Source organism: Manis javanica, chromosome 17, assembly GCF_040802235.1.
Source record: "Manis javanica isolate MJ-LG chromosome 17, MJ_LKY, whole genome shotgun sequence".
NCBI lineage: Eukaryota > Metazoa > Chordata > Mammalia > Pholidota > Manidae > Manis > Manis javanica.
The window spans coordinates 62,728,419-62,743,951 of record NC_133172.1 but is presented as its reverse complement, the minus strand read 5'-3'; the positions used below and the strand labels follow the sequence as shown (position 1 = coordinate 62,743,951).

The window sequence follows — 15,533 nt, the reverse complement described above, 5'->3', positions numbered from 1 at the left end:
GGCCGTCGGCGCCGCCATGGCGGGCGTGGCGGAAGCAGGCTAGGCGCTTGCGCGCATGCGTGGGGGCTCGGGCGCGCGGTGCGTGGCCGCGGGTAAGTGGTGCGTGTGCTCGGGACGACGTGCGTGCGTGTCGCTTTCTGGAAATAAAGCGGGCCCGGAACGCGGCGGCCTTGGGGCTGCAGGCTGTCTCCCGGGGACCGTGCTCTGCGCGCCGCGCGCGGGGCCCCGTCCGCTCTGGAGCCTCCCTCCTACGCGGTCCCGGCCCGCAGCTGCCCGGCAGAGGTGTGCTCCGCTCTGGCCCGGGGGACGTCCGCCTCCCTGTCGGGCCAGCGCTTGGACCCGACGCTGCGGCCGTCGGGGACGCCGGGTGGCCCTGAAGGAGCGTCCCGGTCTCCCCAGGGCCGAGCCGCAACGCTCACACTAACCGGCTGTGCGACCTTGAGTAAGGTGCCATTTCTCTGAGTCTCAGGCCCATTCGTAAAAGAACAATCACCCTCCTGAACTCGTTTTCATGAACAGCAAATAGGGGCTGCAGGGTACAGCCCCCGCTGCACCGGGTCCCTACCCTGCAGTCAGGGCCCTATGGTCTGAGGAGCGTGTATCTATAAACAAGCCCTGGAATCTTCGGCTTTTTTTGCTCTTTATTAGCTAATACTTTGACTGATTACCATGTCTCCAGGCCTTCGAGTTTGCAAAAGTCGTTCCTATATGCTCGTTTGGTAAAGTACTTGGATTGCGCTAATATTACAAATATGCAAAACATACAGAAATCTATTTCTTAAAGTGGTTTTAATATAGCTGGGATTTCTTTCCTTATCGAGAAGCCAGTATTGTTGCAGATCCTTGTATAATTGTTCACCACCACCAGAACAATGTTGTTAATTGTAGCTCTTTATTTTGCCACCGTTTACAAAAGAAAACACCGCATTTGTGCATGTGTCACTCTGTTCCAGGTTTTTTCCCCCTCTATCACAGTTGTGTACCTTGAAGATCTTTGATAGTAAATAGTGAATAAAGAAGGGCACTTAAACGTCCCATCTGGTTTCCAGAGTTACAGTGGAAGGTTTTAAGCTCTGAGAGTTCTATCTTGGTTGTTTTGTATTAATTCTATGAAGACAGAAAAAAAAAATGCAGTCTGCTTATTATGTACCTGCTTCCTGCCAGATACAGAAATGATGGGGTTTGAGGTCTTAAAGGAGAGCATGGACTGTGTGTTGCTTTCTTCTCTGCGTTTTTTTAGTGTTACGTACTGACTGGTGAGGCTTTCTGGGCTTAATTGCCACTTTGTAAGAAATGGACTTTTCCTTCTCTTGCTGGACAACTGTTAACAAATGCAGGAAAAGGGAAAAAAAATCTATATCTGGCATATGGAGATGGGAGGAAGGGGCCAGAGCGTTTCATATTTTCCAGTCCCTTAGACATCCAGAGAGCTTCACCGTGTTACCCCAGGTTTTAGGTTCACCACCTTAGGGGGCAGCCTCAGTGGCTATGTAACCATGGGACAGGATCGCTCTGTGATTTTCAAGTGCTGAAGTCCATATTTATAGTGGCTGTTACAATTCTACCCCAGTCTGGAATTCCTACTTGAACCTAAAACCACACACCCATACGTTTCTCAGAAGACCGTCCAAGTGGGTTGGTGTATAAAGGTGTTTTATAAGCATAATCTCCATGGAAGCATATTCATACAAATACTATATAAATTACATGTAAAATTTATTAATTTATATTCATATGCAAATAAAAATCAATCAAGTTCATGTAACTTTTGAAAACAAGCGTGTGTTTGGGTGTATGAAAAATTCCATATGCCCCCACAATATTCAGTGGTCAATCAGTATTTCAGTTATTGCATTATTTTAAGCCAGTTAATGTAAGCATTGTATGATTTATTTTTAAGTGAATAACAAACATCTGTTCTTGAAATAGTCCATATGAAGTAGAAAAGCAAGAACACATCTTTAAATTTATTCAATGTTTTCCCGAGGAATCTCATGGTGCTTTTAAACTATCGAACAAACATTCTAGAAAGCCAAGCAGTGTCAGTTAGATAACTCCCACCCTGCTCGTTTTTTTCATGACATGACGTAATTGCCGGGGAAATAGTGTAACCGCTGAAAATAGAACACCGCGTCCCAGCACTATGATGTAACATGGCTGGAAATGATGCTGTCGCTCTTTCTAAGCCCCCGTCCAAGCAGGCGTGAGGCGTTAACCTGCAGCACAGAACGCCGCGGAGTGTTTTTTGCCACACTCAACATGGAAGGCAAGTCACGCGGAGAACTTGCCCAGCCCCTGCGGCCTGCCCGGCCAGTCCCGCCTCTCCCCTTTCTGGTTGGGAGACACCGGCCACCCTCCAGGCTGTCTGAGCAGCCATTGGCTGGGAGCCCATCAGTCCCGTGTCATCGCCTTGCTGTTTAGAACAAGTAAACAAACAAGTATTGCTCAACAGGAGCCCCGAGCTATTTTCAGAAAGGACTCGGTCGGGAGGATTTTGGAGTTGACGCTCCGTAGGTCGCCGTCTTAGGAGTCTCCCTGGGTGCTCCGAGGTGCTGTGGGAGCCGAGGCATCCTCCCCCAGGGAGGCTCTCCCGGGTGGGCAACTCAGAAATCGCAAACTCGCTCGGGCAGCAAAGCCGTCGTGAATCACCCGGGTGCTCCCATCATTTCAGAGAATACCTGATGGACTGGCTGACTTCCACTGGTTTTTTTTTCTGTTCGCTTGTTTAATTAAACAAATTCTGAAGGATTGCTGCTCGCCCTGCCTCTGCCCTTATATGGGACCGTCGAGGGCTGCGACAGCTGAAACGCGGCTGGGCCTCTTCTTTTGAACTGTGAGCCTCTTGTTCAGCTTTTGAATGTCTCCCTTCCTTCCGTTCACCTTAACTGTTTCCTCTGAGCAGGGCGTAAGATGCCATTTTTGGCATCCAGATTCTGAGAACCGGTATGGGTAGTAAATACAGTTTCCTTAAGTCCAAGAAACACAGCTTCCCGTGACCTTTCAGGTGACCTACTGAAAAATGCGCCATCCTGTACTGTACTGATTTCCTTAGATGCGGTTCCTTTTCACCAACAAAGAGCTCATTACTGTGACCTCATCAGAATGTTAGAACAAACCATCCATTTTTCCTTCTTTTAGTATGAATGCTTCCTCCTTAGTGTTCTTTGTAAAAGAGACAGTTCTGTAGAAGGGATGGTAGAGGTGTTGTTCAAGGGCAAATAAAGCTCTCAGGGTTCAGTGAATGATGGTTGCCAGCTGCACACTGTCTTTCCCCCTGGGTCCCCCCTCCCCTGCAGATGGGTCACTCCATAGCCATCCCTGTCTTTCTGTTCCTGTCAGCACTAATTCAGTCCCTCAACACCGTGGGGTGGGACAGTGTCTGGTGGGGGGGGACAACGCCTTCTGGTATTCCTGCTCTCGAGGACACACAGATGTGTCTTCTTAATGCACAGTTGCATAATTCAAATTATCTAAATGTAGAGTAGTTTAACCATTCTTCTAAAGTTAGAGATTTAACCAGATTATTTTGCACCTTAAAAAAACTCTAAACTCCTGAAGGAGAGAGTTGTATCTTATTAATAGGACCTAGTAGGGGGGTAGATCAAGTAAAAAAAAAAAAAACTGAAATAGAACAGTGGCAAGGATTATGCTTTAAAATCTCTGGAGCCACGCAGAACAGCACAGACTAGTCAGGCATTATGTCGATATTCATTACATTGCTTGATTCACATGTGCCTGCCGAGTTACTAGCTTAGGTCATGATGTGATAATCCATCGTCCTCTCTCCATCTGTTGCATAACTGCTCTTCAATTTTTAGCCTTTTAGCCACTTTGTTTATTCTTTTTTTAGTTCAACAAACATTTATTCAGTGGACATTCATTGATAGATGATGTATGTTTGCAGATTTGTCATGTGGCAGGGTAGGTATCTAGTAAGGCTTGTACAGAAAGAAGCCAGTATTTGTAACAGAACAAAATGGTGGGGCTGTAATAAGGGGTCATCCTTCCTAGAAGGGGAAGCCCTTTGAGGATAAGGAGGATGGGGATGGGGTGTTTGATGGCACAGACTGGGGAGATGGATTTCCTGGCAGAGGAGACAGTTGAGCAAAGATGAGAGATGTGAGGCGTGGGAGTTCCGGAGCGTCAGGCGACTCCCTTGAGAGATGGGTGTGGGGACCTGAGACTAAGCCTGGCTGGGAGGTTAGGACCAGATTGTGGGGTACATGACAGAAGAAGTCAATGGGGCCGTTAAATACATTTAAATAGATGAGTGACACAGTGAGTCTGCTTTGTTCATGCGTTGCTATACAAGGAAGAGAGTTTTGGGAACAGTGTGGAGGATCGGGTGGGAGTGGGAGGTCACTTGGATGTTGTTTTCCAACAGCGTGGACTCGCGATGGTCAAGATTTGAACTAAGACGTGTTGTATTGTTAAGTTTGTCAGAAGACGCACTTCCCTGTTTATCGGATTCCATCTACCAGGGTAGGCAGCCCTATTTGCTGCCTCCAGACCTCCATATGGAGGTGGTGGTGAATAGTCATGAATTTATGGAGGCTGGGATCAGGGAACTGGCAGGCCACTCATTTTCTCTTTGATCAGTCAGACCCCCCCTAGGGTATGTGTGTGGGTTCTTAGTTTCCGTTTAGGCCCCGGGCAACTAACTCCTCCAGCACTCGAGGGTGTGAGGTGAGTGCTGACCACAGCGGGAGTCAGGCAGCCTTCTAGTGAACCGTTCCTGTAGCCACCTCCCCGCCCCTGGGCCTCCTTTCTGGAAACAACCCAAAGCAGCAGTTTCTGGTTATCATGACCTGTTGAAGGTCAGGAGGTGGTGTTACTTACTCCTGCCAGGTGTGCGAGGCCCTCTAGAGCACGTGTGCCCTGGAGCACTGCAAACGGTAGCCGGAAACACCAGCCAGATCCCCAGGGTGGCACAGGGCTGGTGGTCTGGCTGGGCAGCCAGCTGGTCTCCCTCTCCTCCTCACTGCAGTAAGGGTAGAAATGAGAGATATGCATTCTTAGATAAAAGACGGCTGATGGGCACCATTCGGGGTTCTATACGACTTATTTCGCTCCACTGGCCACCCAATCAGCCTTCTGTGCCCAGAGGTCCTGGGGTCCATCCTGGGGGATTTTGGGGACACTAGTGAGGGTGGCCTACGTGGGTGAGTAGCAGAGGGGGATGGATCCCCCGGGGTGTCCTGGGGGGTCTGTCGGGGTGGGGACCTGGGGGATCCTCCGGGGCGTCCTCGGGGGGGACCGTCAGGGTGGGGATCTGGGGGATCCTCCGGGGCGTCCTGGGGGGATCTGGGGGATCCTCCGGGGTGTCCTAGGGAGTCCTCTGGGGCCTGCCGGGAGCTCCCAGGAGAGTCCTCAGGCGACTGTCATGCCCAGAAGCGTCCCACGGGGGGCCCCTAGCGCAGTGGGGAGAGCGTCAGCCCGCGCTCTGCAGGTGGGGGGCTGGGTCCTCACGTGCACGTCCCGGGTCGGGAGGGGGCGGCCTTCGCGCGTTTGTGGGTGACATTCTTTTACCGTGCTCCGTCCGGGCGCTGGACGGGGCCCTCAGGCCTCAAGTGGGCTGAGGCCGGGGGCGCGCGGGGCCGCGGGCCGCGGGGAGAGGGTCCCGCTGACCCCTCCGCGGGAAAAGGGGGCCGGGGCTCCGCAGGGCCGGAGCCTCTGCTGGTCCCACCTGGTGGGCGGGGCTGAGCCCGGGCGGGCGGTGTCGGGGCGGGGCCCGGGGCGGGGCTGCGCGTGCGCACGGCGGCGGCGGCGGCAGCGCGGGCCGTCACTCGGGCCGGCATGGCGGTCTGCGCTCGGCTCTGCGGGGTGGGCCCGTCGCGGGGATGCCGGCGCCGCCAGCAGCGCCAGGGCCCGGCCGAGACCGCGGCGGCCGACAGCGAGCCGGACACCGACCCCGAGGAGGAGCGCATCGAGGCGGGCGCGGCGGCGCTGTCCGGGGCTGGCGTCGGCCGGAGCGCGGGCCCCTCGCCGCCCCCGCGCTGCTCGCTGCTGGAGCTGCCGCCCGAGCTGCTGGTGGAGATCTTCGCCTCGCTGCCCGGCACCGACCTGCCCAGCCTGGCCCAGGTCTGCACCAAGTTCCGGCACATCCTGCACACCGACACCATCTGGAGACGGCGCTGCCGGGAGGGTGAGTGCGCCGCGGGGACCCGGGCGGCGCTCGCGGGCCCCGACCTGCAGCGGCTCGGGGCTGGGTTCCCGCGGGCCCCGGACGCGTCCCGCGCTGGTCTGGGGCCCGGGAGGGGGTGTCCCGGCCGTCGCGGGGGTCCCTCTTCCAAGACGGGACCTGCCGCAGGTCAGGGCCCTCGGGGGGTCCCGGCCGTCGCGGGGCAGTGACTCCGGGGGGCCCTGCTGCAGACCTGGGGCGCGGGGTCGGGCGAAGTGGAGTTGCGGGTGGGGAGCGGAGCCGGGCCCTGCCCGCACTGCGGGGCTCAGGGCGGGTTGGAGGCCCCCAACTGCGGGGACCGGCCGCCGCGGAGCCGCGGGGAGTGAGGGCGGCCGGGGCTGGGCTCGGGCCGGGGAGCGGCTGACGTCTGCCCCTTGGGGGCGGGGCTGAGCAGAGGGTTGAGGGTGAACTTGAGCCGTCAGGGGAGTGTTTGAGTGTCCCCGAGGGCGAGGGCGAGGACGGGGCCGTGCAGGGGCGGTGCAGCTCCCTCGGCGCGGTTTGTGGTTTGTAGCAAATACCAGGAGGAAAGGTTCATTTAATCCAGAGCTCCAGGCTCTCTGCGTTTCAACGTCGACGCATCACTTATGTTCAATAATCTCTCATATTTTGGTTAAAAGGACAGCAGAACCCAAAAGGAAGAAGTAAAATCCATCAGAGACCATTGCAGTGAAAGACAGGCCCCTCTTTAAATTTTGGAAAACGTCTTTCTCCATGTACACTTGTAGAGTCCTGTACACATTTTTTACTTAAATAGAATCATGTCGTATTCTCTTAGAGACAGTTTAATATTAAAAAAGCTTCATAATATTGCACTGCATGCATATACCATAGACCCTTGCTGATAGACATTGAAATTTGCAGTTTTTCCTTGTCATAAGCAGCGCTATCAAGACTGCCTTTGTGCATTTTACAGAAATTTTTAAGACTTACATTTACCTTTTAGAACTTCTCAGATTATCTTCTTAGCGTGCACTTCCCAGAGTGGGGGCATAGGTCATAGGGTGTGCACATTGATGGCACCTTTGATACCCATCGCCCAGCTGTGGGCAGTTTGCCCCCAGGAAGGCTGCAAGGGAGGGCCTCTTCTCCCAAATCCTCCCCACAGGGGGATCGGCCATTCATCTGACATCTACAGCCACGCTCCGTGGTCGAGACCTGCGGCCTGTAGTTGGCAGGCCAGGTTCCGTTGGAGACCCTGGCCGTGCTGCCTCACCTTCCCAAGTGTTAGTGGGGAGAGCTGTTGCCATAGGGCCGCCTTGAGGGGCCGGTGAAGCCCTCACCCTTAAGTGTAGCTGATTGATTGGGATGCTTCTTGGCCATTTGTATTCACCTTTTGTGAATTCCCTATATGTTTTCTTTTGTCTCTTATGGAGTCTTTTTCTCACAAATTTGTGTGAGCTCTCTGAATACTAGCAATATTAACCTTTAGTCATCTATGTGTCCCGTGAGTTTCTTTTGACATTTTAACACAGAGGCACAGAAAGTTCCACTTTCTCCAGACCCTACGTCTTCATTAGCTTTGTTTTGCATTTTGTGCTCCTGAGAGACCCAGATGTTCCTCATGCTTGGAGGGGTTTCTCCATCAGTCAGCCAGACCTATGTGGTGGTCTCTGGGTGGGTGCAGGGCTGTCTCTGGGGAACCGTAGGGTACGTAGCTCACTCCAGGAAAAGAGGGTAACAGACTTGTGTCATCAGGAAAACTCAGGTGTGCCACAGAGTAAAATTAACTGGAGGTGCAGCGCAGGGTAAATTCTTAGAATTGCTAAGGAAATACGAGAAGTGCTGAAGAAGCTGTAGAAAGAAACTGGGGGACAGACATGGGGTCCTTCAGCCCTTCCCTTCCAGGCATCTTGTTCACGGAGGTGGTCCTACCTGCTAGGGCAATGTTCATTTTGAGAAATTTAAAAAAAATGAACCAAAAAATGATCCCACAGCCGTATTCCTCATCACCCCCAGAATACAGCTGTTCAGGCTTTCGTCTTATTTGCTTTGATCTCTGCCTTTTCCTAAGAAAGAAGCTAATGCTCACGTCCCTTCTGATGACCGCTGTCCTTCCTGCTCCAGGAAGCAGCCACTGCTGAGGGTTCAGGTTACTTGTATATGCACACACCTGTGTTCCCCCCAACACGTAACATTGTTCTGTGGTGGTCTGATGTTAAGAAAGAGATCGTACTGGGAGTGTTGTGCCCTCTGCTTTTCCCGCCAACTTGGGTGTTTTCTGGCTCTGTCCGTGTTAAGACCTTTCAGTCTGCTGCAGTCTCATCTTAAATGCTGTGTGGTGGTTCATAATTTGAAGAGGCCGCACTTCATTCCTTTGCTCGCTTTTACTTTTTTCACAGTGTGACAGTGAAGAAAAAATCTCATATAGGTTTCCCTGGATGTAGATGAGTTTGCAGATTTCTCTAAGGAATGTACCAGAAGAGGTGTGGCTGGGGCAGTGGGCTGTGAGATCTGCAGTTTTGCTAGCTACTGCCCTGTCTTTCCCGGAGTGGTCGTACCTGTTACCACCCCGTCACTAGGGCACAGATAGGCAAGTCACGAAAGGTGGAACACAAATGCACGGCACAGATCGTCATGAGGGAGTTGCAGTTTGGGGTCCAGGTCCTTTATCTCATTGAGTCCCGTGTCTGCTAAGTTCCATCTTTTTAAAAATCTGGGCCAGTCTGGGTGAGCAACAGACTCTTACTTTAATTTGCATATGCCTGGTAACCAGTGAGGTCGCTTGTTTGAAAAACATGGTTGTCGGCAGTTTAGATTTCCCTCATTTGCATATCCTTATCCTTTGTCCTTTTTATCTCTGGTGCTAGTTTTTCTTATTGAAATGTGGGTTTCATTTATTTAATCTGTTTAATATATTACAAAACATTTTCTCAGAGTCTACAGTCATTTGCTTTCCCCTATAGTGACTTTTGGAAAAGTTAAAAGTTACAACATTACTCAAGGTTACAGGTTGTCATCCCCAGGTTATGAAGATGGTAGGCATCCAAGTCTTCACTTTCACTGGCTCATTCTAGTAGTTTTGATTTCCAGCTCCTCTAGGTGCAAAATTGGGTGGTCGGCAATCCCACGGGTGTTCACGGGTGTCTCATAGCGTGAGTCTAATTGTGATTGGCATCTATATATAAGAATTATCATGTATGAGACAAGTCTGATCTTATTTTTCTGACCCCCCGACTTCATCTTTCCTGAACCAGACCTTTGGTTAGGGTGCGTGTTAATAATAAGGCCAGAGCCAAGTTCATGTAAGTTGGCAAGCGGGAGGTGCGCTGTCAGGCTGGACGAGAAGGTAGGTGGTCCTGACCCAGAATGAAGCTGCCAGGCCCTGCCCAGACAGCAGTGTCAAGGTGGCTCCGTTCCTTAGAGTCTTGGGAGGGTGAGTGAGACTAATTGGTGACTTTTTATGTTTATTACTCAGTGTTTACATTCGCTTTCTGTATTTTGGTCATCGGGTTTCCCAGAACAGAAGACAAGCCACAAAGAGGAAGTGGGAAGGCGGGGGCTGCCCACCCCTGTTTAGTTGCTGCAGAGAATGCTGGGCCATGGTGGCTTTTCCGGGCGTGGACAAGGCACGTGTATTTAAGAGGACTTCCTATAGTGCTAGGCTGATCCTGTTTCCTGGGGAGCTCACGGCTTCCAGCATCCCAGCAGTAAGAAGTCAGCTCCTTTGATAGCACTGCGGCCGTCTGAGCCCCTGCATGTCGGAGGGCTTAGACTAAGTATTTCCTAGTGGTATTCCTTCAGGCAGGCGGAAGAAAGGTGCTTCGAGGAGCCGAACCTGCGCTCCTGATCCGTGGGGCAAGCCTGTAACAGGCGGCGGCGCTCCCCTCTTGTGGGGGAGAGCAAAGCAAACCAAGCCCGTCTGCAGGCGGTGCAGCAGGGTGGGGGGAGCGCTTTTTGATGCGTCACTCCCTGGGCTACAGGCGGCCTCCTGCCTGGACGTGGGGCTATAAATAAGCCCTCGTTTCCCAGAGTACTCAGGGTGGCAGCCAAGTCAGTCAGCTTGCCTTTGACCCTGACAGGGCTTTTCCTCGTTAATACTCCACCATTTTGCCCGTGGAGTTTGAAATGCTAGCCAAGTTTAACACTGTTTGTGTACGCAATCCTTCCGGTAATGAGTTGAGAAAATTCAGATCATAGTTCTGAATGAGAATGCTCACATAATGACGAAAGAGAATTGTAAAAACAAAAGAAATGCTCATGTGTGTATTGTTTTCTCCCCACTAAACTTGAAATATTGAGACACAACGATTTCATGTTATTCAGCTCAGAACCTGCCAGTGTCAGGTTTTGGAGTTACGATATTTAATTTGCCCTGTTCTTCCCTTGATGGTAAGTGTTTTGACCACATGGAATGATATTTGTATAATATTTTGATTGGTTATAAGTGTAAAATGAGTCTAAATTCCATCGTAATCTCCTTTTCTAACAATGTATATCTGTTTTTGCATGCAGAAGAAAATGCTGTTTCTGTTCTGTCTGATACATGGTGTGAATATGAGAAATGTGGCTTTTGTTAAATATGGTCGAAATTGGAAGGGTCATCTTGGGAAGAGGTGAAATGGGCGAGCGGTTGGTTTTGCTGGCTTTAGGAACATTTCATGATTCCCGTTCATGGGCGCTTATGGAGGCCACTGGTCTTGGTGGTGAGTGGGCAGGTCAGCAGTTGGATAAACAAACTGCCCAGGTAACAGAAACACACGTTTCTCAACCATGGGAAGAAGAGGCCAGACTCCTAGACATTCAGCAGGATCTCAAAATTATAGAGAAAACCTTTATTCTTTCTTTCTGCTTTGCTCATTGGAAGGACTTATAGTTGTATTTTTGCAAATTTAATCTGCTTTATAGAGAAACCTCATACTTTCAATGAGCAAAGTAGAAAAGAAAAAAGGAGCATGGGGCCTTGTGGAGAATATTTTTAAGACTTCCTTTTTTTTTTTAACCATAAGAAAATGAGCTAGAAAGTGAATCTGGTGCCCAGAAAGCATTGGTAAAGATTTTCCCCTTGGCCGTCTTTAAATGGACAGACATGGTGCTTGGCAGAAAGAATCGATCAGTTGTTTGAGGTCCAGACACTGCCATTTTTACTGTTTTGTTGTGTTTATGAAGTCACTCTGTAACGCACTTGAGGATCTGGGTTGGTCTTTCTGGCTGAAAGAGGGTGCCAGTTGCCAGGGCGCCCTCGGAGAAGGACGTGTCCTCCCAAACCCAGGGCCCCCCAGGAGCTGGCCTGCCCTGGGAACGCGTGAGTCAGCACACTCAACCCATAATGCCGCCACTGTCCACCTAGTGGCGATGGAGAGGCCAGTAACCCTGGAGCCCAGGCCTGCCTGTTGAGTGCTAGTGAGGAGTCTGCAGTGTTAGAAAAGGTCCAGGGGGGACGACTGCGGAGTCAGATGCCGGGCCTCAGCTCCTGGTCGAGAAAGGGCGCAGTGAGCCCGAGTGGGTGTGCGCACACTCGGGGGTTGGGCGTCTGGGGTGACGGATGGGCCTCAGTGGGAGCGGGTCTCCCTGAGCTCCCAGGTTCCTGTCGTGGGAGCCGGAGTGGGTCCGAGTCCTGGGGCTGGAATTGCAGGCTTCCCAGGGTTCCTGTTGGTACTGAGGAGGCTCATCTTTGAAGGGAGTTGAGTGGCCGGGAAGGTCGCGTTGATCATGTAGGCGGTTTCAGCTGTCCTCCCAACGTGAGCATCCAGATGTTCTGGGTGTTGGGCGGGAGGTCCCTGTGCGCTGCATCCAGGCATGAGCTTTTACTGAGCTGCCTGCAGACTGTTTCCCCAGATCTGCCACATTATGAAAAAGTAAAAAGGCACTTCCTGCAGGTACGTAATAGCTAAGTGAAGCCGCGTGCCGGAGGACACGGGTTTGCAGTCAGGGCTCTGCCACTGGGGGGCTGTGCTTGGATATCGCTGGGAGCAGCTGTGTCAGGAGGCCTGGGGGGCTGGCTCCCTCCTGCCAGGTGCCCCGCCTGGGTGCCCCTGGTGCTGTGTGAGCCCTGCCCCGCCCCCCTGCTGGGCTGCCTGCGCTTGCCCACCCCTGGCATCCAGTCCCTCCAGGACCCGGAGAGAACCTCCCTGCAGGCTTATCTTGTGTGCCCACCTGTTTGCTGCGAAAGGCAGAGGGTGTCTCAGCACGGCCTTTGCAACATGGCAGGCCCCCATATATGGCACTGTTGGGAGAATGAGGCTCTGACTGTGGTCTCCCAGTTCTGGCTGGGTGTGCGGGATGAGGACGCTGACGTCTTTGTGATCTCTGTTCCCGGCTAAGTGTGTGCAGACAGGTGCCAGTCGTAGCTGGGCTCTGTGCACCTGCACTTCCCTTCCAGGCAGGGGCCTCGGGCAGCAGATGTGTGTCGGGTGGGTTCTCCTGAAGGGGCGGGAGAGTGGACAGGAGACAGCACCCCTGACCCGTGCCCGCCCAGAGACGGACAGGGCGCCATGCATGTGACCTATGCCAGGGGGCTGGCAGTCCCTGGACCTGGGGTCACGTGAGGATGCAACCTCAGGTTCACTTCACTCAGGCCAAATGACTGGGCTGTTCTTTCCCTCTTGGCAAAACATTTTAAAAATAGCTGTTTGGAAATGTTCTGATCAGAATATTTGAAGTGGCAGCTCAATTTTTTTTTATTGTGGTAATGCTGCATAAGGTACAGTTTAATAATTTTTAAGTATCCAGTTCAGCAGCATTAAGGACATTCACAGGGTCGTGCGGCCACCGCCACCGTGTCTCCCCCACCGACAGTCTGTCCCCATCACACGCCAGCTCCCCACCCCCAGCCCCTGGGGACCTGGGACCGCCACTCTACCTTGTCTCTGCAAATCTGGCTCCTTCAGGGGCCCCGGACAAGTGGAATCTACAGTGTTTGTCCCTTCAAGTCTGTCTTATTTTCACTCAGCATCGTCTCACCTGTGCTGTGGCATGTCAGGACCACCTTCCTGTTTAAATGATAGTTCGTTGTATGGATGGACCAGAACCTGTTGACCCAGTCATCTGTTGATGGACACTTGGGTGCCTCCACCTTTGGCCCTTGTAAATAATGCTGCTGTGAACGTGGGTGCGTAAGGGTCTGTGTAGTGCCTGCTTTCGGTTCTTGCAGGTGTGTACCTGGAGGCAGGGTAGTGGCTGGGCCGGGCGGTGATGCTAATTTAATTTTTTGAGGAAACACCATACTGTTTTTCAAAGTGTGATCATTTAATTGGATAAAGTCCCCCAAGTCCAGTGCACCCATTTTTCTCCCGCTTCCCAACTTTTTTCCACTTTGTTGCCATCTTTGGAGCAGGCAGACACCTCTGAATAGTTTCACAGACTACTGTCCATAGCAGATTGGCGGGGGACCCTGCATGGACAGCCTGGAGCCCTAGCCCCTCTCTTGTGGGGCAGCTGTGGCAGCACTGTCTGGCGTGTGCCTACCCCTCGCCTCGGGTAGGATGTGTGTGGGGGGTGGAGCTGCCACTTGACGGTTTTCGTGGAAGAGGGGATGCGGAGTGCCCTGGCAGGCTCTCTGGCCGTAATGCTGTGTTCTGGGGCACATTTCCTTGATGCCATGTGGGAATGTTTATATGAATGATCAGAGGATGTGGGGTTGTGCTCAGCTACTATATAAAGAGAAGGTTTTCCCATCATGTGGGAAATAGGGAATGTTTCTTGCCGTAACAGTCGGTCCGAGTGCCGTTACTCAACATGGGTGAATTTATTGTGACCTTTTGGGAACATTAGGAAAGTCGCTAAGGATTGCTGTGTCCGCGGGCACTGCGTCGTGATTCCCTTCCCTTCTGACTGTCTGTGGTGCTTCTGTGGCTGTTTTATCTGGCGGTGCATGTTTGTCTCCTGTGTGAGGTTAGCAGTGCCATTTCTTGACACTGTATATAGAGATTCGTCATGGCATCATCCTGGCTAAAAATAGAACCATTGAGAAGCCCAAGTGACTGACGAGAGGCATGTGTTGTTTCTGTCAGGTTGGAGTATGCATCAGACTAAAATACAAAACTCACACAGCAGGTCAACAGCCCTCAGCCACCTTCGCACGGGAGGTGCAGGAGGGGGTCTCGACACCCCACAAAGGCCGGCCTGGGCCTTGCTGACTGCCGGTTCAGGCTCCAGAGCGTCTTGCTTACCACTAGCACCCGCTGGGAAGTGTGCCCTTCAGAGGAGACCCGCCCCCCCCAGTGGCACAGCCGCTGGGTCAGTGAGGGGCAGAGGCTCATCTGCGCCCGTCCCGTGCAGGAGCCAAGCCAGGAGCTGGCCTCTCAGACCACTCGGAAAGCGAGCTGATGCACCAGTCTTGTTTGCAGTAACGATCTTGAAGAGCATCAACTGTTCAAGCCAGAGGACGCAGACGTGTGTTTATGGAGAGCCAGCCAGAGTAGTGACAGCTGCCTGGTTTTTGGGAGGAGCCCCTGGCCAGCTCAGCACCGCAGAGCTGACGTGGTGGAGATACTTCATGGGGAGCGGAGCCCTCCCAGGGAGAGCAGGGTACAGCGGCTGTGCCAGTCTGTTCTGCAGCCAGGCTGGCTGTGGCCTGTTCAGCTGGTCTGCAGGGTGGTTTGCAGGGATTCCGGCTGACTGGTCTCTGCTGGCACCTCGTTTCCCTGCTGTGTCACATCATCCCGACCCCGGATCCCCAGACAGCGTCGTCCAGCTCCCCAGGCTCCCGCTCCCCCAGCTTGTGTAGTCCTCTGGAATGGGCCCACGCGCTGTCCGGCATGAGGGCAGGACAGGTGTTTCTGTCTGACAGCGAGCAAGGCCATGGATCTCGGTCTTTGGGAGGCTTTGGCCCCACACCAGCCCTTCCCCAGTGGAGGCAGGGGCAGCAGGCCCTGCACGTCAGAGAGGAGGAGCCTGTCCACCCTGGTGCGTCTCAAGCTTTATGTTGTCACTATTGAGATCCTACAGTCAACGCATTTTGGTTAGTCCCCTCCATTCAGCTGAAATACCAGGCCTTGGGAGGGTTCGGGCGCTGTCAGAAGTTCGGGCTGCACAGTGGTTCGCAGCTGCGGCTGGGCAGCATCAGAGGAGAGACTGCCGAGCCACAGGCTGGCCTGGCCTGGCTTCCCTCCCGCCATGGGGCACAGTACAGGCCTCGGGGTGCTCGCCACCGCAGCTGAACGCCGGCATCCAGTGTGAGCACAGTGGGCCCTGGTGGTGATGACCGTGGGGTCCCAGGCCCCCTGCTCTGTCCCATCAGATGCCTGCAGAGTGCAACCCGGGTCCGTGCTCACCCCCGTGTGGCGTCCTCATCAGGCTTCAGTTCTGGGTCCCTGGCACAAAGTCCTGCTCTGCTGTGCAGGCCTCTCGCCTCTCTGCACCTGTTTCTCACCCTTGAAGAGGAGGTGACAGTGGCATTGGCCTCGTGGGCCTG

General features: G+C 53.1%; 1 protein-coding gene and 2 long non-coding RNA genes across 12 annotated transcripts in view; 2 read left to right on the top strand and 1 right to left on the bottom strand.

Annotated features, from left to right (window-relative positions):
* The first annotated feature begins 36 nt into the window (after positions 1–36).
* FBXO31 (F-box protein 31) overlaps positions 37–15,533 on the top strand; it is a 37,912-nt gene continuing 22,415 nt past the window's right edge. For 2 of the 9 annotated variants that reach the window (XM_036993954.2, XM_073226386.1), the window contains exon 1: positions 5,744–6,145. In XM_036993954.2, coding sequence (XP_036849849.2) covers positions 5,797–6,145 — 349 coding nt within the window. In that variant the 5' untranslated portion in view covers positions 5,744–5,796. Of the gene's footprint in view, positions 93–5,743; positions 6,146–15,006; positions 15,026–15,533 lie in introns of those variants that run through there. The other 7 variants (XM_073226392.1, XM_073226391.1, XM_073226387.1 and 4 more) reach the window with 7 other exon arrangements.
* LOC140847143 (uncharacterized) lies at positions 99–2,148 on the top strand. The gene is made up of 2 exons (XR_012126827.1): positions 99–442; positions 2,107–2,148. It is a non-coding gene; the product is annotated as an uncharacterized lncRNA (long non-coding RNA).
* On the bottom strand, positions 1,347–5,720 carry LOC108400198 (uncharacterized). Of its 2 annotated transcripts, none has more exons than XR_005054683.2 (3): positions 5,470–5,720; positions 4,840–4,981; positions 1,347–3,181 (listed from the first exon to the last, which is right to left on the bottom strand). It is a non-coding gene; the product is annotated as an uncharacterized lncRNA (long non-coding RNA). The 2 variants fall into 2 exon arrangements; XR_005054682.2 differs by having other exon boundaries at positions 5,530–5,720.